The sequence below is a fragment of the Ambystoma mexicanum genome, chromosome 13 (genome assembly GCF_040938575.1).
Source record: "Ambystoma mexicanum isolate Mex_15411 chromosome 13, UKY_AmexF1_1, whole genome shotgun sequence".
NCBI lineage: Eukaryota > Metazoa > Chordata > Amphibia > Caudata > Ambystomatidae > Ambystoma > Ambystoma mexicanum.
In genome coordinates this window covers 561,435,105-561,452,165 of record NC_090938.1, presented here as the reverse complement: position 1 = coordinate 561,452,165, position 17,061 = coordinate 561,435,105, and the positions used below count along the sequence as shown (strand labels likewise).

Sequence of the window (17,061 nt, the reverse complement as noted above, 5' to 3'; positions counted from 1 at the left end):
CACATTGCGGCAGGGTAGTTTGGTGTCGAATGAGAAGCTGTATTTATGCAAGGACCCTGTGTACACTGCGGGAGGCATATAGCTAGGGGTGGTACAGAGGATCTGCATTTATGCAAGGACCCTGTGTACACTGTGGGAGGCATATAGCTAGGGGTGGTACAGAGGATCTGTATTTATGCAAGGATCCTGTGTACACTGCGGGAGGCATATAGCTAGGGGTGGTAGAGAGGATCTGTATTTATGCAAGGGATCCTGTGTACATTGCGGGAGGCATATAGTTAGGGGTGGTATAGAGGAGCTGTATTTATGCAAGGGATCCTGTGTACATTGTGGGGGGCATATAGTTAGGGGTGGTATGGAGGAGCTGTATTTACGCAAGGGATCCTGTGTACATGTAGTCTTACTGCTGGTGCCTGCTTCCGTGTATAGGGCATTCTTGTTTTTATTGTGAGACAGATGCTGCCTGGAAATCTTGCATGTGGAGGGTGGGCCTTTACATCTGATACGTGTCTACAACCTTTCTCCTTTTTTGCCACAGCTCTGACATACACTCTAGAAGCGGACAAGGACAGGCGGCCGGCCAGGGTGCGCTTCCCTGAGTCCAACTCAGCCGTGTACCGCGGGTTCTTCAACATGCCCGAGACTCAGTGCCAGAAGCAGACATTGCTCCTTATGGTGAGTGCTGAGAGCTTTTCCATGCAGGGTTTAATTAGCATGGGGAACCCTGTGCCAATCCCTTGGGGGCCAGCTGTAGAGATCTAGGGCAATGGAGAGAGAAAGGGGTTCTGCTTTGTACCTTCTGATCCGTTGCTAGTGGGTAATATTAGCACAATATGAAACATAGCTTTCTACATACATGTTCTCAATAAACACACATAATATTGGTTTTATGTGAAAATGTGCCCTGGGAAAAAGTTGCCAGATAGGCGATTTTTCTTTTCTCCCTGCACCCTTAAAAGCCTCCCCCACATATTCTACGACAGGTATTATTTACTATTCTAACTCCAGTCCTAGAATATTTGGGAAAAGTGCAGGACTTTCTTGGGAGTGCAAATCTGGAGAAATGTCGCCCCCTGGCGACCTTTTTCCAGGTCACTTTATCACTGCATATGCTCAGCTGATGGTTCAGGAACACTTTAGAGTTGTTGTGCTGGGCATAGCCGGATGGGCTGTGTGCGTCAGGTAAATTATTGTGACGTCAAGCAGAAACTTCACCAACAGCAAATACAGAGATTTCACAACCGGTGATAAGTGATCCAATGACTTCAGCCAGAAGATGAAACAAGCTGCACAGTTCTGTTTTCGCAGCAATTTGTAGGATGTTCTTGCCAGTAGCCTAGTGGGTACCCAGTCATTTTACCGAAAACAAAACGGAGTGGTACATTTGACCAAGGTACATAACACCAAAAAACACCAAAAATATTAATTTCATATATATGGGGTAGTGTGTAAAGGGGTTAAAATGTGTTGGGATTGGGTTGGGGTGGCATTATAAGAGTGGAAAAACAGGGGGCTTCAGGGGGGACCCCACAAATTAATAAAGTAAACAGTGTTTTTTGGTATTATGGCTGCAATGAAATGTAGCACTCTGTAATTGAGGTCGATAAAATCGCATATAACCAGCCTAGTGTGCATCCTGTAGCAGTAGTGCACACAGGACATGATGGCTGCTAGGACCCCACTCTGGAGCCCAAGGAAGACAAATGCAGACCTTGGACCACCTTGAGTTGTGTTACTAAGTATATGTATAGGTGGGTGCAGACTCATTGTAGAAGGCTAAACAAGGCAATCGGAAGAGGTCCACAGGGCCACCCAACACCATCAGTGTCTCTGTTTTCAGGTAAGGCCTGATGTCTTTCATCAGAGCCTGGGTTTTGGAAGGAGGACCTCAGCAATTGCTTGGGCAGCCACACTCCATTCTTCTAGTTTGCTATGGAAAAGATGTGCCTCCCTTTGGCCCCATGCACCTGTTATTACTGTGGTTAAAAGTGGGAGGAATTTGGCATAAACCCCTATAAAAGAACGCAAATTAATATTATTTATGTTTTATATGGATGCCCAGTTTAGTGGATGTTTGAAAGAGAAGGCAGAACCGATATTTGAGCCTTGCTCATATGTATGAGCTTTAGGTGGTAGAAAATGGCAATTGGAGAATCGGGTATTTTTGGCTGCTTTGCCCATCCATGGTTAGTTTAAGGGAATTTGCAGATTACGGTGTAGCATATTTGGTTGAAGGAGAATTTGTTGCAGTTTTTGGGATGAATTTTGCCATATATATGCATATGTGGAGGGTGGGGTTAGGGAAATAATTAATGTATGGTGGGGTTGGGCTGCGGGGGGGCCTCTCCCGCATCTACATCCAGCAAAATCAACCTGTCAGAAAATATATTTTTCCATGAATTTTCCTTTGACCAAATGTATTTCATCAAATTACCCTAAACCCAGCTTGAGGGATGGTTCTGGAAGGATCTGTCTGAGTATTTTACTAGCACCTGGGATGGGCACGGCATGCAGTCAAAGAGTGTGTAATAAGCCTACAGGAAAGTTGCTGCCTGCTGACACCCGCCTCCTCCTCCACCATGCCACCCACTTCCAATGACCCCGTCCATTCAACTCTTACCTTGCTACTCCCAAATCATGTCATGTATTCGCTTACCTGCTCTGTGGCCACATCTCTCCTAGCATGCCCCTTGCTCCTCACCACTGCCACCCTGGAAATGGAAGAGGGGCTCCTTGTGGAGGTATCTTTAATGTAGGTTATTTTCCTTTTTTGTTTGAGGAGACGGGCCACGCACTCACCCTCACCTGTGTTTGCAACCTATAATGTATCCCTTACCCCACATGTCATGCCAAGCGGATATCGGCTATATAAAGATGGCGGGCTGTACCAGGTTCTAAGGACCTGAGATGCTTTTTAAATCCCTTTGCTGCACTCAGACATATTATCTTGGGTGACTGCCCATTAGCACCTTTTATGGTCCCCCAAACTCATCGTTATAGCTTAAGGGTTCTATGTTCATTGATCGACAAGTCTTTTTTTCAATGGATTGTTTTCCGAAATCTTTTTTTTTTTTTTAAACGAATTGAAATCTTTTTTTGGGGGGGATCCCCCTGAATCCCCCTGCCCTATTAATTTGACACCATTCCCTATCCTCCATCCCTTTTGTACCCTTGCCCACAACCCCAAATATTTTCAGAGGAGTTTTTTTCTGAAAATAAATCGGGGAAAGACCCATCGTAAAAAATGACTGTCGATGAATAAACTTTATGCCAGCTTAAGTACATGCAATTAGGAGATGGTGCGTGGAAATGGGAGAAAGTGGCCATCCCTTTCAACGTTACCCATGCATAGTAGCTTTAGACGATGGGCCAGGGAGAGGGAAGCACATGACCCAATTATGAGGCATGTGGATCCGTGCCAGCTCAAGGTGATGGCTGTGGAGGCAACCTGTCCTGTTTCATGAGTGCTGGGCCTAGACATATGCCCCTCCAAACAACTGTTTAAGGGACAATAGAGAACCAAACTCTGTGCCATGCCCGTGCTCTAGGCAGTCTGCTCTGGGAATAATGGAGGGCGATGGTGATGAGATAAGCAAAGCTCCAAACACACAGGTGTCACCAGAGCAGGCCTGGCTTTTTTTGGCGGAACAAAACACACGCCCATGACATTTCCAAGCGCACCTAAGCCTCGTTCATTGATGGGAGGCTATATCTGGGCATTCCCACTTTGGCCCAAGTTTGAACCCTGGGATTTTGCAGGGTATGGATATAGGAATGCCATTGGAAAGATTGTATGTTTTAAATATTTGTGCGGTTCAATTTCTCCATTATGAGCAAGGATCTACTTGATTCGGTATATAGAAAGAAAATAGTCATAAGCCGTCATATTCAAGGATTGGACAAAGTAACGTTATTCAGACGAGACTCACTCTTATATAAGTGTAAACTTGCATGTGGTTCACAAAAAAAGGCGCTTCCTCAAGGCTTGCTATATATTTTATACAGACACAAATAGTCAACATATCACCAGTTTGATGGTTCCTGGCATAACATCTATTAGCATCCTGGGGGGCACATGGGAGCCATCCAATCAGGAGGCTAGGAAAGCGGGCTGATAACTGCCGATCTAGACCACGTTCCAAGCCGCCTGATGGCCAGTTGGCCTGCCCGCCATCTCCCCACCCTCCCCACCCCCTGTTCCCTTTTGTTTTCAATCCCCCGTCCCTACTTGCCTCATTGAGGTAGCGGCTACAGCCACTGCCACTCCTTCTGCTCTTCCTCGTTTGGCCGCCATGGAAATGGAAGAGGGGCTGCATACAGAGCCCTGCCTTCTTTTCCATGGTGGCCATGGTTGTATAATAGGACGTCCCGTTCACAGAAAGAAAATACTTTAAATTAGCCTCATCATGGCCCATGGGACATGTACTAATACCGTTAACCACCCATTCCAAGGGCTGGAATGGGTGGTAATGTCCCAGGGCCCTAGTTAAGCGCTCTCCCTACGCTCGGGCCTGTAACTCGAGCCCTGGGCCGCTACCACGCGTTCCTCCCGGCGGAACGGATGGTTAACGCTGAATTACAGATATTTGATGCCTTCCATAATGGATGAATTGCATGGCACAAGTGAGTAAAACTTCAACCTGTCTAGTTTATTTAAACACAATAGCAATCATGTATTACACAACTGCACAAAGTGGCTGCAAATTATATTCGAAAACTCTGTGCCGCAGGATGAGTTTTATCTGCCACTGTTGACTTAACAACGCTATGGAGGTATGATAGTTATGCAAAGGAGGATGAACTGAACACATATAAGCTAGAAGTTTAAATTGAAAACCTTTTAGTACGGGGATTCGACTACAAATAATACGGGGCACCCAGATAAATGATGTCAGGGTGTGTAATAAAAAAAAGGTGCATCAAGAGACTAGCTATAGCAATAATGATCTTCCTCAGGGTTCCCTAAAGACACTTATGAGGCACATTCTCGGTCATAAAGCACCCTGCTTGCTTCTTGGTAGTTTCAGTCCTGGAGATAAAGCACCCCGCTTGCTTCTTGGTAGTTTCAGTCCTGGAGATAAAGCAACACGCTTGCTTCTTGGTAGTTTCAGTCCTGGAGATAAAGCACCCTGCTTGCTTCTTGGTAGTTTCAGTCCTGGAGATAAAGCACCACGCTTGCTTCTTGGTAGTTTCAGTGCTGGAGACAAAGCACCCTGCTTGCTTCGTGGTAGTTTCAGTCCTGGAGACAAAGCACCCTGCTTGCTTCTTGGTAGTTTCAGTCCTGGAGATAAAGCACCATGCTTGCTTCTTGGTAGTTTCAGTCCTGGAGATAAAGCACCCTGCTTGCTTCTTGGTAGTTTCAGTCCTGGAGATAAAGCACCCTGCTTGCTTCTTGGTAGTTTCAGTCCTGGAGATAAAGCACCCTGCTTGCTTCTTGGTAGTTTCAGTCCTGGAGATAAAGCACCACGCTTGCTTCTTGGTAGTTTCAGTGCTGGAGACAAAGCACCCTGCTTGCTTCGTGGTAGTTTCAGTCCTGGAGATAAAGCACCCCGCTTGCTTCTTGGTAGTTTCAGTCCTGGAGATAAAGCACCCTGCTTGCTTCTCGGTAGTTTCAGTCCTGGACATAAAGCACCACACTTGCTTATTGGCAGTGCCAGAGATATAGCACCTTGCTTGCCTCCTGACACTCCTACATGCAAGTATTATTTCCCCTGCCTGCTTAGGGTGGCTGTCAGGCCTTTATATTCTCACCCGCGCCTGGGCCATTATCAATACCTTTTGCCACACTCCTACCAATAAGTATGTCTTCCCCCTGTCTTCAGGTCTTTTGTTAAGCTTTGATGTTACTACCCTACAACTAGGGGTCACCCTCCCTGGACCATGGAATTGCATTGGCCAGATATTTCATTCTCTGACAAAGTTATTCTGCAGGGCGGGTTGATTCTTTCAAATTCAAAATGGTAGAAATGAGAATAGCCAGATATTCCTACCATCTGGCCAGGTCCCCCTTCTGGGCTTATTACCCCAGTTCTTCTCAAATTTGATCTATCATAAAATATATTACCTTTAGATTGCTAACATTGTTCAATTTGCCGTCAGATTCTCTCTTCTCTTGGATTGGAATTGGTTATTCCCACTCCTGCCATTGGCCCTTACAGGTGTTTTTCCTCTCTTATCAAGGTTATAGCTGATCGTTGTTGCTCTGTTCGCCAATTAATCTAGTTGCTGCTGTTGTGGTGACTGTCGAGGGTTGAAATGGTCCCTCTATCATTTTGAAGATGAGTGGATGGAAAATTTCAACCCCAGCTGTTCTGCCATGAGACGCCATATTTCTCCCCGGACCATATGGGGGACCGCGATGGCTCAGGAGCCAGGTAAGGGTGCTGTTTCCTGATCGTGAGTCAGCATGAAAAGCCGTGCTGTAGTCACAAGCAGCACTGCTGAAATATGCACGTGCAGCCGATGTTCGCGACTTAGCCCGCCCTCCGCTAAGGATTGCGTGAACAAGAAGTTACTACATTACCAGACAACATAACCGCTGGGTAAAGGGCTCACCCGCCTTAGACAGCAGACGTTTACAACAGAGGTTTGGCCCAGTTGCTTTTTTTGGTGGCAACTAAAAGGGACTCGCAGAGGGGTAGGAACTCTGGAGAATCCCACCCATGTCCTCCTCCTGATAGCACTTTGCATGGTAGGCGGATTGAAGTAATGAGGTCCTCAGGCTCACGAGTCAGGAGGTATGTTACAGGTACATTTATTCCTGACTGTGAGCAAAGGTAAGTCAGATGATAGAAATACTGGGACATCCACCCCAGCCAGCACAGCAACTCAACTGTCACTGTAGGAACCCCAAGAACCCTGTCCCACCAACATTCCAGGTTCCATGTGAACTCACCATCCTGCATCCACACCAAGATGCCATTACAACACGGATGTCCCTGGTTCCCAGCGCCTGCAATGCATAACACGAGGAGCGTGTAATCACTGTAATGGGACTTTGTCACAGGTATCGCAAGGATTTCAATAAACTTCCAGTTGTTTGATATATTGTACTTGGACTGTATTGTATTGTTTCATGTTTTATGCACTTTGTCACCTGCCTCGCGCTCTCTCATTTCCAGCTAGTGGTAATCACCACCACCTGTTGTAAACAACTTCTCAAACGGGTCTCATGCTGTTTTCTGCTTGGCTGTTTTTGATTTATTTAGAAGAATGTACTCTGTGTTTCTCCTTTCTGCATTGCATATACCCTGTAGATAGTTTATACTTCTACCAAGTGCCTTAAGTAGCCTACAGACACAAGCTGTGGTTCTTAGGGGGGGGGGGCGTGGCCTGACAGGGGGTGCCTCAATTACGAGGCAACACTTCCATCACCTGAATGCTACCTGTTAGCGGGCAATAGAGTGGTGGGGGGTCCGCACCCACATCGCCCAGGGCACAGGTTTTCAGAACCCCCATACCAGAAGACGGTCACCAGACACCTCGCTGGAAGGCTGGGGGACGCACACCGGACGTCTGCATGCCAGAGACCTGTGGCTGCCGGAGGAGAAGGATCTGCACACCAACATTCTGGAGCTATGGGCAGTATTCTGGGACCTCAAGTCGTTCCTACCGTCTCTAAACTGCAAGGTGGTGAGGATCTTCAAGGACAACACCACACCATGATCTACATCAGGAAGCGGGGGGCACTCGATCACCAGCGCTCTCCAAGGAAGCTAAGGACTTATGGCACTGGGCCGTCGGACAGGGGATGTTCCTCGTCCCTCTCCACCTGCCAGAGTCCAGAACACCATCGCAGACTCCCCCAGCAGGGAATTGCATTCCTCCTATGAGTGGGAACTTCGTCAGGATCAGGTGCACCACCAGTTTGTTGAGTGGGGCAGACTCTAGATTGGTCTGTTTGCCACAGCGGCGAACTCCAAATGCCAGACGTTTGCCAGCATATTCCACCAGCCGAGGAGCCTGGGGAAAATGTTCTCCTTCCTGTGGGAAGGGCTGTTTCTGTACACGTTCCCGCTCCTGCTACGTGTCATCAACACAATGCAAGATGATACTCAATCGCTCCGGCGTGGCCGAGGCAAATTTGGTACCCAGATCTTCTGTCAGCGTCGCCTCCAGTCAAGTTGCCAGTGTTTCCGGATCTGCTCACCAGAGAGGGAGGCACAATCCTTTATCATGACCCAGGATCGCTGAACCTGAAGGCTTGGTTCCTGCAGATTTAGTTTGGAGGTTATGAGCTGTCAGCGGACTGCAAAGAGGTCCTCGCCCAAGCCAGGGCGTCATCAACTTTGAAGTGCTACGACCCATAAGTGGAAGCAATTTGCTACGTGGTAACGGTTGCAGAAGATTACCCCTCTGAGAGTCACGGCACCACAGATTCTTCCATACTTGCTGTCGTAGGTACATGTGGAGGCCATGCTGGTATAGCAGCGGCGCTCTGTTGAAATGAACTCCCCGCTCCAGCACTGGAGCAGGACGCTCTCTATTTCGATAATGCCATGCTGCTACACCAGCATGGGTCATCAAGGCTGCCCCATGCTGGTGTGGCACAGCAACCCCAAATGTTGCACCCCACTGCCAAATGTATCTTGGCCACGGGTGCTGCCAGGGCTAAGGCCTGCCCTGCATGAAAGGGGAGGTTTGCAACTGTGCACGTACCCATGCACAGCAGCATTAATGTGCCTGTGAGCACATAGAACTATGTGCAGCCCCCATGTGTGCTTAGAAAGGGCAAGTGCAAACGGGGACCCCAGCACAACCTCATGTACATGCCACATTGCCAGCACAAGAGGCAAAGAGCACATGCCCAACAGCAGACACTACCCCCACCTTGCACTCGCCATATGCATTGGCCTGCAATCGACTATAACCATCAGACCACATGTGTATGATGTCCCTCCACCATGTAGCATGTTTGACAAGCAAGACCATGTACAATTATGCATGATGACTAACAGCATTTGCTTGTTCACCCAGCAGCTTCACAGGTGACTCGGGAGGAGGAAGATGCAGACCCATATACATCCCATGGCCTGGCCTCCAGAGCTACGCCAACAGCCGCCACCCTTGCACCGCCCCACAATGGGAAGGGAATGAGAAAGGGCAGTAGTGGGACACTAGGGCCCAGCAACGCCACACATGCCAGCTCCGGCACAGCACCCGATGGCAGTGATGTCGACACAGCTGCAGGCACTGCACCTCCTGCATCTGCAACCGCCACCCAACAGCCGGCCAGAGTGGTTGTTATAGGGGAACCATATGCTGGCAGGCGAACACAAAGAGCTGCGCCCGCACCGACCCAACTGGCCCATGACACCCCCTTGTCACCTGAGCGGGACGACCAGCCGCATAGTTAGCATGGCCTGGAGTTGGAGAGTAAGACGGGTGGCATTGTGGGTGGCAGGTCTTGCGGCTTGCCCTGCTTCAGCTCCAGCCTTCGCCATAGCCCACAACCAATGGTACAATCCTCACAGGATGCGATATGAGGAGGCTGGACACCATTGAGCAGCCTCAGGTGCGCATGGATACCCTGGCGGACACACAAGTCCAACAACTGCAGACAATTTAAGACTGTGTTCAGGGTGCCTCACAGAGAATAGCGAGGGCCATGGACTGGGACCGACTGGAATACACTGTTACATCTGATGCCCTGACTGTCATGGTACAGAGGGTGAGGGAGATGACCGAGAGCATCTTGGCTTTTGCTGAGGCAATGCAGGACCAATCCATCTCCATCACCCCCACTTAGGGATCTTTGCCCAGCACCCCAAGGTGCCACTCCGCACACCATCTGGCTCCAACAGTGCCGGAGCAGGCTTATAATGGCAAGATGACACTCTGTACATAGGCACAAGGGAGATGGGGGGCATGGGTGTTTTGGGGATGGCGTTGTGGGGAGTGTGAGGGTGTGTTGGGGGTGGCATTGTGGGGAGAGTGAGGGTGTGTTGGGTATTGTGTTGTGGGAAGGGTGAGGGTGTATTAGGGATAGCGTGGGGAGGAGGGAGAGCGTGTTGGGGATATCATTGTGGGGAGGGGACTGTGGAGGGTGTGTTGTGCATGGCGTTGTGGGGAGGTGGGTAGGGAGGGTGTGATCACATTTATTAATTAAATAATAGTACACTTGAAACAATGATCAGACATTCCTCATTGTGTACATGTTTAATTCATAACGTTACTATTTTTACAGAGGTGCATAGCATGTCGATATCACTGCTCCAAAATAAATTGTTGTTCTGTACTTGCCGAACAAGACGTCTATCCCTACGCTCTTCACGCTTAATGCATGGCAGGGCAGCACCCACAGGCAGCGAGTACTCCCCTTCTGGGGGTGGCATGTCCTCATCAGGGGGCAGAGGGATGTTCCGTCCTGAGGCGAATGTTGTGCAGCATGGCATAGACATGAACAATTTGTCCGACATTCTCTGGCCTGTACATTAAGGCTTTTCCATGCCTGTGTAGGCACCAGTAAGGAGGCTTCAACAGGCCAAAGGTCAGCTTGATGCAGAGCCAGATGGCGTACGGAGCCGCACCTTGCGATGCTGGGCAAAGATCCGGCTGTGGGGGTTTCGATGCTGCGCCTGGTCCATATGTGTGCCTCGTTGTAGGACCCCTCCTGTGGTATCTGTGGATTCTGCACGGGTGTCATCAGCCATGGCAACTGGGGGTATCCAGAGTCATCAGCACAGGCAAAGGTCATATGTGTCAGTCACTGAGCATTGTGAACGTGTGGCCTTTCACAACGGCATGTTGATGGACACTCTGTGCATGCATTTCAAGAGTATTGTCGCCCAACATGGTTTACCATCACACTACTTGCATGTGGAGTCATTCACTATGGGAGTTAATTTACTTTGTCATGTAAAACCATGCACACAGCTCACAGCCAGCACTCGTCGCTTTCAGGGTCTGTGATTGTCATGGCAGGATGCCATGGTGCTTGTGTTGGGCCTGTGTGTTGCTTTCATTCATGTGCCCTGACGGGTGATTAGTTGTGCTTCTTGTTGTAGCTGAAGATGACTAGAATGTGGAATGTTCAGTGGGTAGAGCCTGGGAAGGAATGGAATGAAGAGGATGGGCAGTTATGTTGGAGGAATAAAGGAGTTCAGACATACAGGCAGTCTCCTGTCATTATTTGATGAATATATAATGGTTAAGAGAATGTCCAAGAGGCATACAACAATTGGCGACGAGGAGATGACCGATCCACGCATATAATGGAGAAAAAAAAATGTATGGCACCGTGAGCTTGGAAAGAACACTAATGGGCCTGTAGAGGTGGCCGGAGAAGAGGGAAAGAAAAGGTTGCTCAAGGAAGGGGCCAAAGAAAGATTGTAAAAGAGACATACAACATGAAGGAGAAACAGCCTGAGGAGGTGGCTGAATGAAATTTGGAAAAGGACAAGTGGAGTGAGTAGTCTGAGGAAGAAAGGAAGAATTTACATGAAAAATATAAGAGCAAACACAGCAAAGATAACGTGGGGAAAACGAAATTGACATTATTTCAAAAAGGAACTGCAGCAAGTATGAAGACGGTAAAAAGTGCTGCGCTTTTAAAACTACAAAGTAAACAAACTCAAAGGACAGGATGAACAAACGTTATATTATGCTGTATTGCAGTGCATGCGTTTACGAATAATGCTAGGGCGCTGTGCCACCGTCGGATATGATCATTTGAATCTGCTATTAGTGGGTATATAGCACAAGTGAGCTGCTACATCAGGAAAGCATTTTTTTTTTAAAGAAAATTAAGTGTAAACGAACCTCACTAAGCGTGAGGCGCAGAATTCCATGAGCGGTGAAGGTTGCCGTCGTGTAACATTAAAAGATCAGAGTAAGAGACCTTAGTGCGTAAATGAGCGTGACGCCATACTTGTCTGGGTGAAAGGAGAAATAACAAGTGTTGTCATAGCAATGCCAACGAGTAAACAGAGAAGCGTTTGAAAATGAAAGTGGTTTCAATGTTGTGGCATACGCAGCTCAGCGTTATGAAGCAGTGTTGTGAAATATGCAAAGCAAAGATGATGAATGAATAGAATGTCTAGGGCATGATAATACTGCCTGTAAAGTAAAGAAGTGATGAAGGAATGTCATGTCGGATTACAGATGTTGTCATGACAACGTGCACTGATTGAAACGAAATACAATACAGAACAAAATGAAAGTGTATCTAATGAAATAAATGCAATGCCATATGAAACAAAGTAAAAATGATTCTAATTAAACAAAGTGAAGGTGAATCTAATGAAAGAAATGCAAAGTGAAGACTGGAAGTGCAGAATATGAACGCACAGACATGCAAACATACTAATGTGGAAGGATAACGAGGCAATACTGATGCAGTACAAAATATATAGTCAAACTTCACAGTCACTAGAAACTCAAATTCATAAATAAAGAGTTCAAGAACCAAAGGCGCAAATAAAGAGAGAAATAGCAATGTAATATAACAGATGGCTTGCCATGGTCTAGGTCACTTTAGTCGACACAGGCTGAGTAGGGACTGCAATACGAGAAGTGACAGTACTGAGAAGTTGAGCCCTTTCATGCCGGCTGCGTGCAAAGAACTCTTCTGCTAAAATCCTGCACAAACACAATCGAGAGCCACATTTGTGTCCAAAAAAAAAAAGAAAACACTCGAAAGCAACTAGCGGTTCACAGAGCATTCACTTGGGGGAGAGGAGACAAGTCTGAATCATACTTTCCCTTCACCGTGTCAACTTCCTTATCACATGACTACTACTCTCCATTGTGGTTAGCTGTTGGAAGTTAAGGTGAAGTGGTGTGGACATATTGAATAATAAAATTACTATTCACAGAGTCAATAAGACATCATAACCTTGAAGCAAAGAAGCAATGTTGGAATGTGACAACATAAAACATGCGTCACTCTCACTTCACAATGTTTTTTATGTTGTCATTTGCACAGAAAATGTCAAATGACGAATTATTTAATGAGTAAATAGTTCACCCATAAATGCCACAAAGGCCATGCACAGGGAGGAAATATTAGAAGTTTAGGTGTGCCACGTTTAAACCAGCGAACTGTACATAGGACAAGAAAGGAAAGAGATAAGCAAACATGCTTTCTGACAATACAAATCGAGATATTACATCACCAACTCAAGATGGATTTGAGACAATGCCTACAAACATGGTTAATTACCTGCACTGTCCAGATCCGTTCAGGCTTGACCCATATGATGACCTAGGGCAGCGCCGGGAGGAGTGGATGGAGGAGTTTAAAGGATTTTTGAGGGCAGTGGGAAACCAGAATGCCCTGAATAAAATGGACATATTTAAAAATTTGGTAGGGAAAGAGATAAAGAATATTACAGCTATTCTGTCTCAGGAAAGAACGACATACCGACAATTGACATTGGCTATTAGGGAATGATTGGTGGTCCCTCCCAATTGGGATTATGAATGTTATGCCTTTAAACAGTGCACACAAGAGTCATGTGAAACAATAGCACAATTTGTGTTGCGATTACAAAGAAGGGCAGTGAACTGTGAATTCGCAAACTTTAGTGATGAGGAGGCGATTAGGCTAAGGATAATTAAAGGGTGCACATCATCACAGCTTCGGAAGAACACCTCTCCCGCTGAAAGATATCCTGGAGTTGGCAAGAGTATATGAAAGGATTGAAGCGCAAGCAGCCAGTATGCAAAATAAAAGGGAACTGGGCACTGTAGCTGGCATCAAATATAACAGGCTGTCCCGACGCTCGAACATGATGACCTGCCAAAGCGCATTGAATGATACCATCAGAAGTGAACTGGGAAGACAGTGTTATAGATGTGGATTTGAATTTCCACACAAAGGTCGATGTCCAGCCCTTGGTCGAATGTGTAGGCGATGTAGGCAAGGAAACCACTTTCAGACCATGTGCAGAGAGGGAGCCCTGTTATTACCAACATGCAGACCCAGTGTAATATCGAATAAGAAAGACGACACATTGAGATCTCCAGTTGTGAGGTCGGGGAGAGGGAGTACATGGACAAGAGGGACGCGCAAAGACTGGTCACAGCAGAAAGTGAATTGTCCACAAGTCAAGAGCAGGCCAATGTACAAATGCGAAGAAGTTATCAAAATGTCTCTCATGAAGTGACTGAGTGTGTTCCCACTGAACCGGTGAGTCAATATCAGCTCAGAACCCACATTCCCTGTGGAAAAGGTGAAGAAGGTGGAGCAACGGAAAGTAAGAAAATACAGCAAGACAAAGATTGGAGAACTCGCAAAAGGAGGGTTGAAGAGCATCAGGTGCCAGTGGGTGAAAGTGAGAATATACGGGTTCGGCAGAAGCAGCGAAGAAAGATGGAATCCAGTCACGAGCCAGAGTTACTAATAGTCACGGCGGCCGTCAAAATGCACATGGCAAGTGCTATAAAGGATGATGGTGAGATAACTGAGGATACTTTGTTCTTTCATGAAATGTTTCAGGATGATTTGGAAGGAGAAAAACATGGGAACGGGGAGATGAGGAACCTGTTGGTCTCATGTCACTGGATGGAGAAAGGAGAGATGAAGAACCTTTTGGCCTCATGTCACTTAAGGCTTGTGGACATTCACCACTTTGTTTGCATGCCCATGAGGCTCGATGGGACACTGGTCGCCCTCAAAGGACAAGACGCAAGCCCTCGTGTCTCTCATTGAACAAATGTAGAGGTGATCCTGTCAGACTGATGGAGATGGTGAACTTCTATGATAAGCAAGGGGGAGGTGTTGTAGCTGACTAGAATGTGGGATGTTTAGTGGGTAGAACCTGAGAAGGAATGGAATGGAGAGGAGGGGCAGTTATGCAGTTATGTTGGAGGAATAAAGGAGTTCAGACATACAGGCTGTCTCCTGTCATTATTTAATGAATATATAATGGTTAAGAGAATGTCTAAGAGGCATACAACACTTCTGCAGGGGGGGTGTGTGTGGGTGTGTGAGATAAGCATTGGAGACTTACTACATATAGCATTGTCATTTATGTCCAAGTCCTGTGGGTTGCCCCTCACGTTCACCAGGGCCTTGACAAGACATGCATTCTTCAGTTGTGGTGATGCCCCCCTCACATGGCATTTCACTAGTGCTGCAAGATTAGTTTGTGTGATAGCACTTGTACTCATCCAATATCCATGTCAGTTGCCCTCTGTGCCTCTACATGTATCTAGGCAGTGTGCTGTTCCGCAGGGCCATGACATTGTGGGTGGAACCCGGGAAACGGGCACACCGGCAGTGTGTTATGAGGAGGTCTGGATAGCAGTTGACCTGGATATTGAGGGAGTGATTCTGCTTCTGGTTGCGGTATGCCTCTTCAGATTCCTGGGGGGGAGGGAGGGGGGCACCAATGCCACATGGGTGCAGTTCAGAGGAGAAATCACGTTGGGCATGTGGGCTGCTGGCACCTGCATGAGCACTTTGGGAAATGTGGGCTGGGACATGCCATGCAGCATTCCCACGGTGTGCTGAAAGGTGCTAGTTGCCAAGGAATGTACCACTGACACAAGCCTCAGCACCGGGGATGAGGCTGTACTGATGTTGATCCTGCTCTCTCTCTTCCTGGATCAGGGTGAGCAACTCCGCTATGGTTTCCCTGCTTAGTGGGTACAGGGTGATTAGCTGGTTGTAAGTCTTATTCTCAAAGAACCTTTGTGTTGGAATCATTCCTTATTTTGTGAACACTTTTCAAAACCTCCCAAAGGTTAGACATTTCCCATTTCACCTTAGAGCATAGTTTTAGTATGAGGGTCAGAATAGAACTTTGGACACAAGACAGTATTTTTTTGGACATTCTGACACCAACAAATCCTTTGTTTTTGGTTTAGATAGGGAAATTCCTCTTAGAGCCGGGCATTTTCCCAACCCCTTTTTCTTTTAAATAAAAGTCTTTAACCAAAGAAATGGCAAACTTGTGTCTGAGTTTCATTCCTGACTCCTCACACAGCCATCAATACATTTGTCAGATTAGGCACAAAGGATGAGCCTGTGACTGTCCCCTTAGATTGGGCACAGTGTTGATGTTTGAACACCAAACCTTTCCTTTTTAAGGCAAATTCTGCCCAACATATGATGAGGTTTGTGGGTACAGTATATGGATTAAAATTGCTGGCAGCTATTTACCCACTGTTTCTACCCTAGGAGAGCCTGGTTAGCTTAAACAAACACTTTGGCTCCCCAGGCTTACTGGCACCTTACATATATGTATATGTGATATTAACTTTGACTTTTGAGAATGTAAGTGTGTGTGTAGAAATAGGAGACCGAGACACAGGTGGCATGCTTTTGGCTACAGACTTTTATTAGCGAGCAAATAATACAGAAAACCCTGACTCACCCTAGTTCTAAGAGGGGTTTCCCTGCCTCAGCTAATACTAAGGAAATTGTCAGGAGGTCAGTCTAATGCAAATAGTCCACCGTCCTGTGTCGAACGCTTAATTCCATCCCTTACACTATAAACTTAACTAAGAAAGAAGGGTGGTCTTCCTGGTCCATAAGAATAGCTCACTTCTTCTGGACAACAATACAAAGTTCAGTTCTGGGTGAAGCAAACTAAATTGTTCTTCTCCAGGAATGTAAATCAAAAATCTCAAAAAGGTTCTTTGAGTGTATTCCATCAAAACGCACAAAACAAATGTGTTGTATCTTCCCAGCATTAGGGGGGTGCCCCCCCTGACCTGGCTTTGGTTTCTCAATGGTTCTTACAATGCCAGGCCAAGTGTCGTTCTTCTCCTGGCTTTTAACAGTTGTTTCACAAAGCCAGGAGGGCACTTCATAAGCCAAGGGTTATGGCTCCCTTCCCATGGCCTTTCTTGAGCTCTTCAGGATGCCAAGAGAATAATTTCCTTCTCTTGACTAGTTCACCAATGTTCATAAGATCAACAGGTATGTCTCCCATGCCTATGTCTCCTTGCCTTTCTCAAAGTGCTCTTCAGGATCTCCAGTATTTAGTCTACTTGGTTCACCACCCTGCCAGGTACTGTGACTACGATGATGATCACAGAGGCAATTCGTCATTGGATGTGTGTCCGAGACCTAGTTCCTCTCTTCCTCAGGAGTGACACCCGGTTGGGTGG

General features: G+C 46.9%; 1 protein-coding gene and 1 long non-coding RNA gene across 4 annotated transcripts in view; one reads left to right on the top strand and one right to left on the bottom strand.

Moving 5' to 3' along the window:
- ITGA3 (integrin subunit alpha 3) overlaps window positions 1–17,061 on the top strand; it is a 469,598-nt gene that overhangs the window by 324,820 nt on the left and 127,717 nt on the right. For all 3 annotated transcript variants that reach the window (XM_069634365.1, XM_069634363.1, XM_069634364.1), the window contains one exon: window positions 539–675. In XM_069634365.1, the coding sequence (XP_069490466.1) occupies window positions 539–675 (137 nt within the window). The remainder of the gene's footprint in view (window positions 1–538; window positions 676–17,061) is intronic.
- Window positions 10,144–11,925, bottom strand: LOC138520631 (uncharacterized). Its single transcript, XR_011282824.1, has 2 exons — window positions 11,761–11,925; window positions 10,144–11,046 (listed from the first exon to the last, which is right to left on the bottom strand). It is a non-coding gene; the product is annotated as an uncharacterized lncRNA (long non-coding RNA).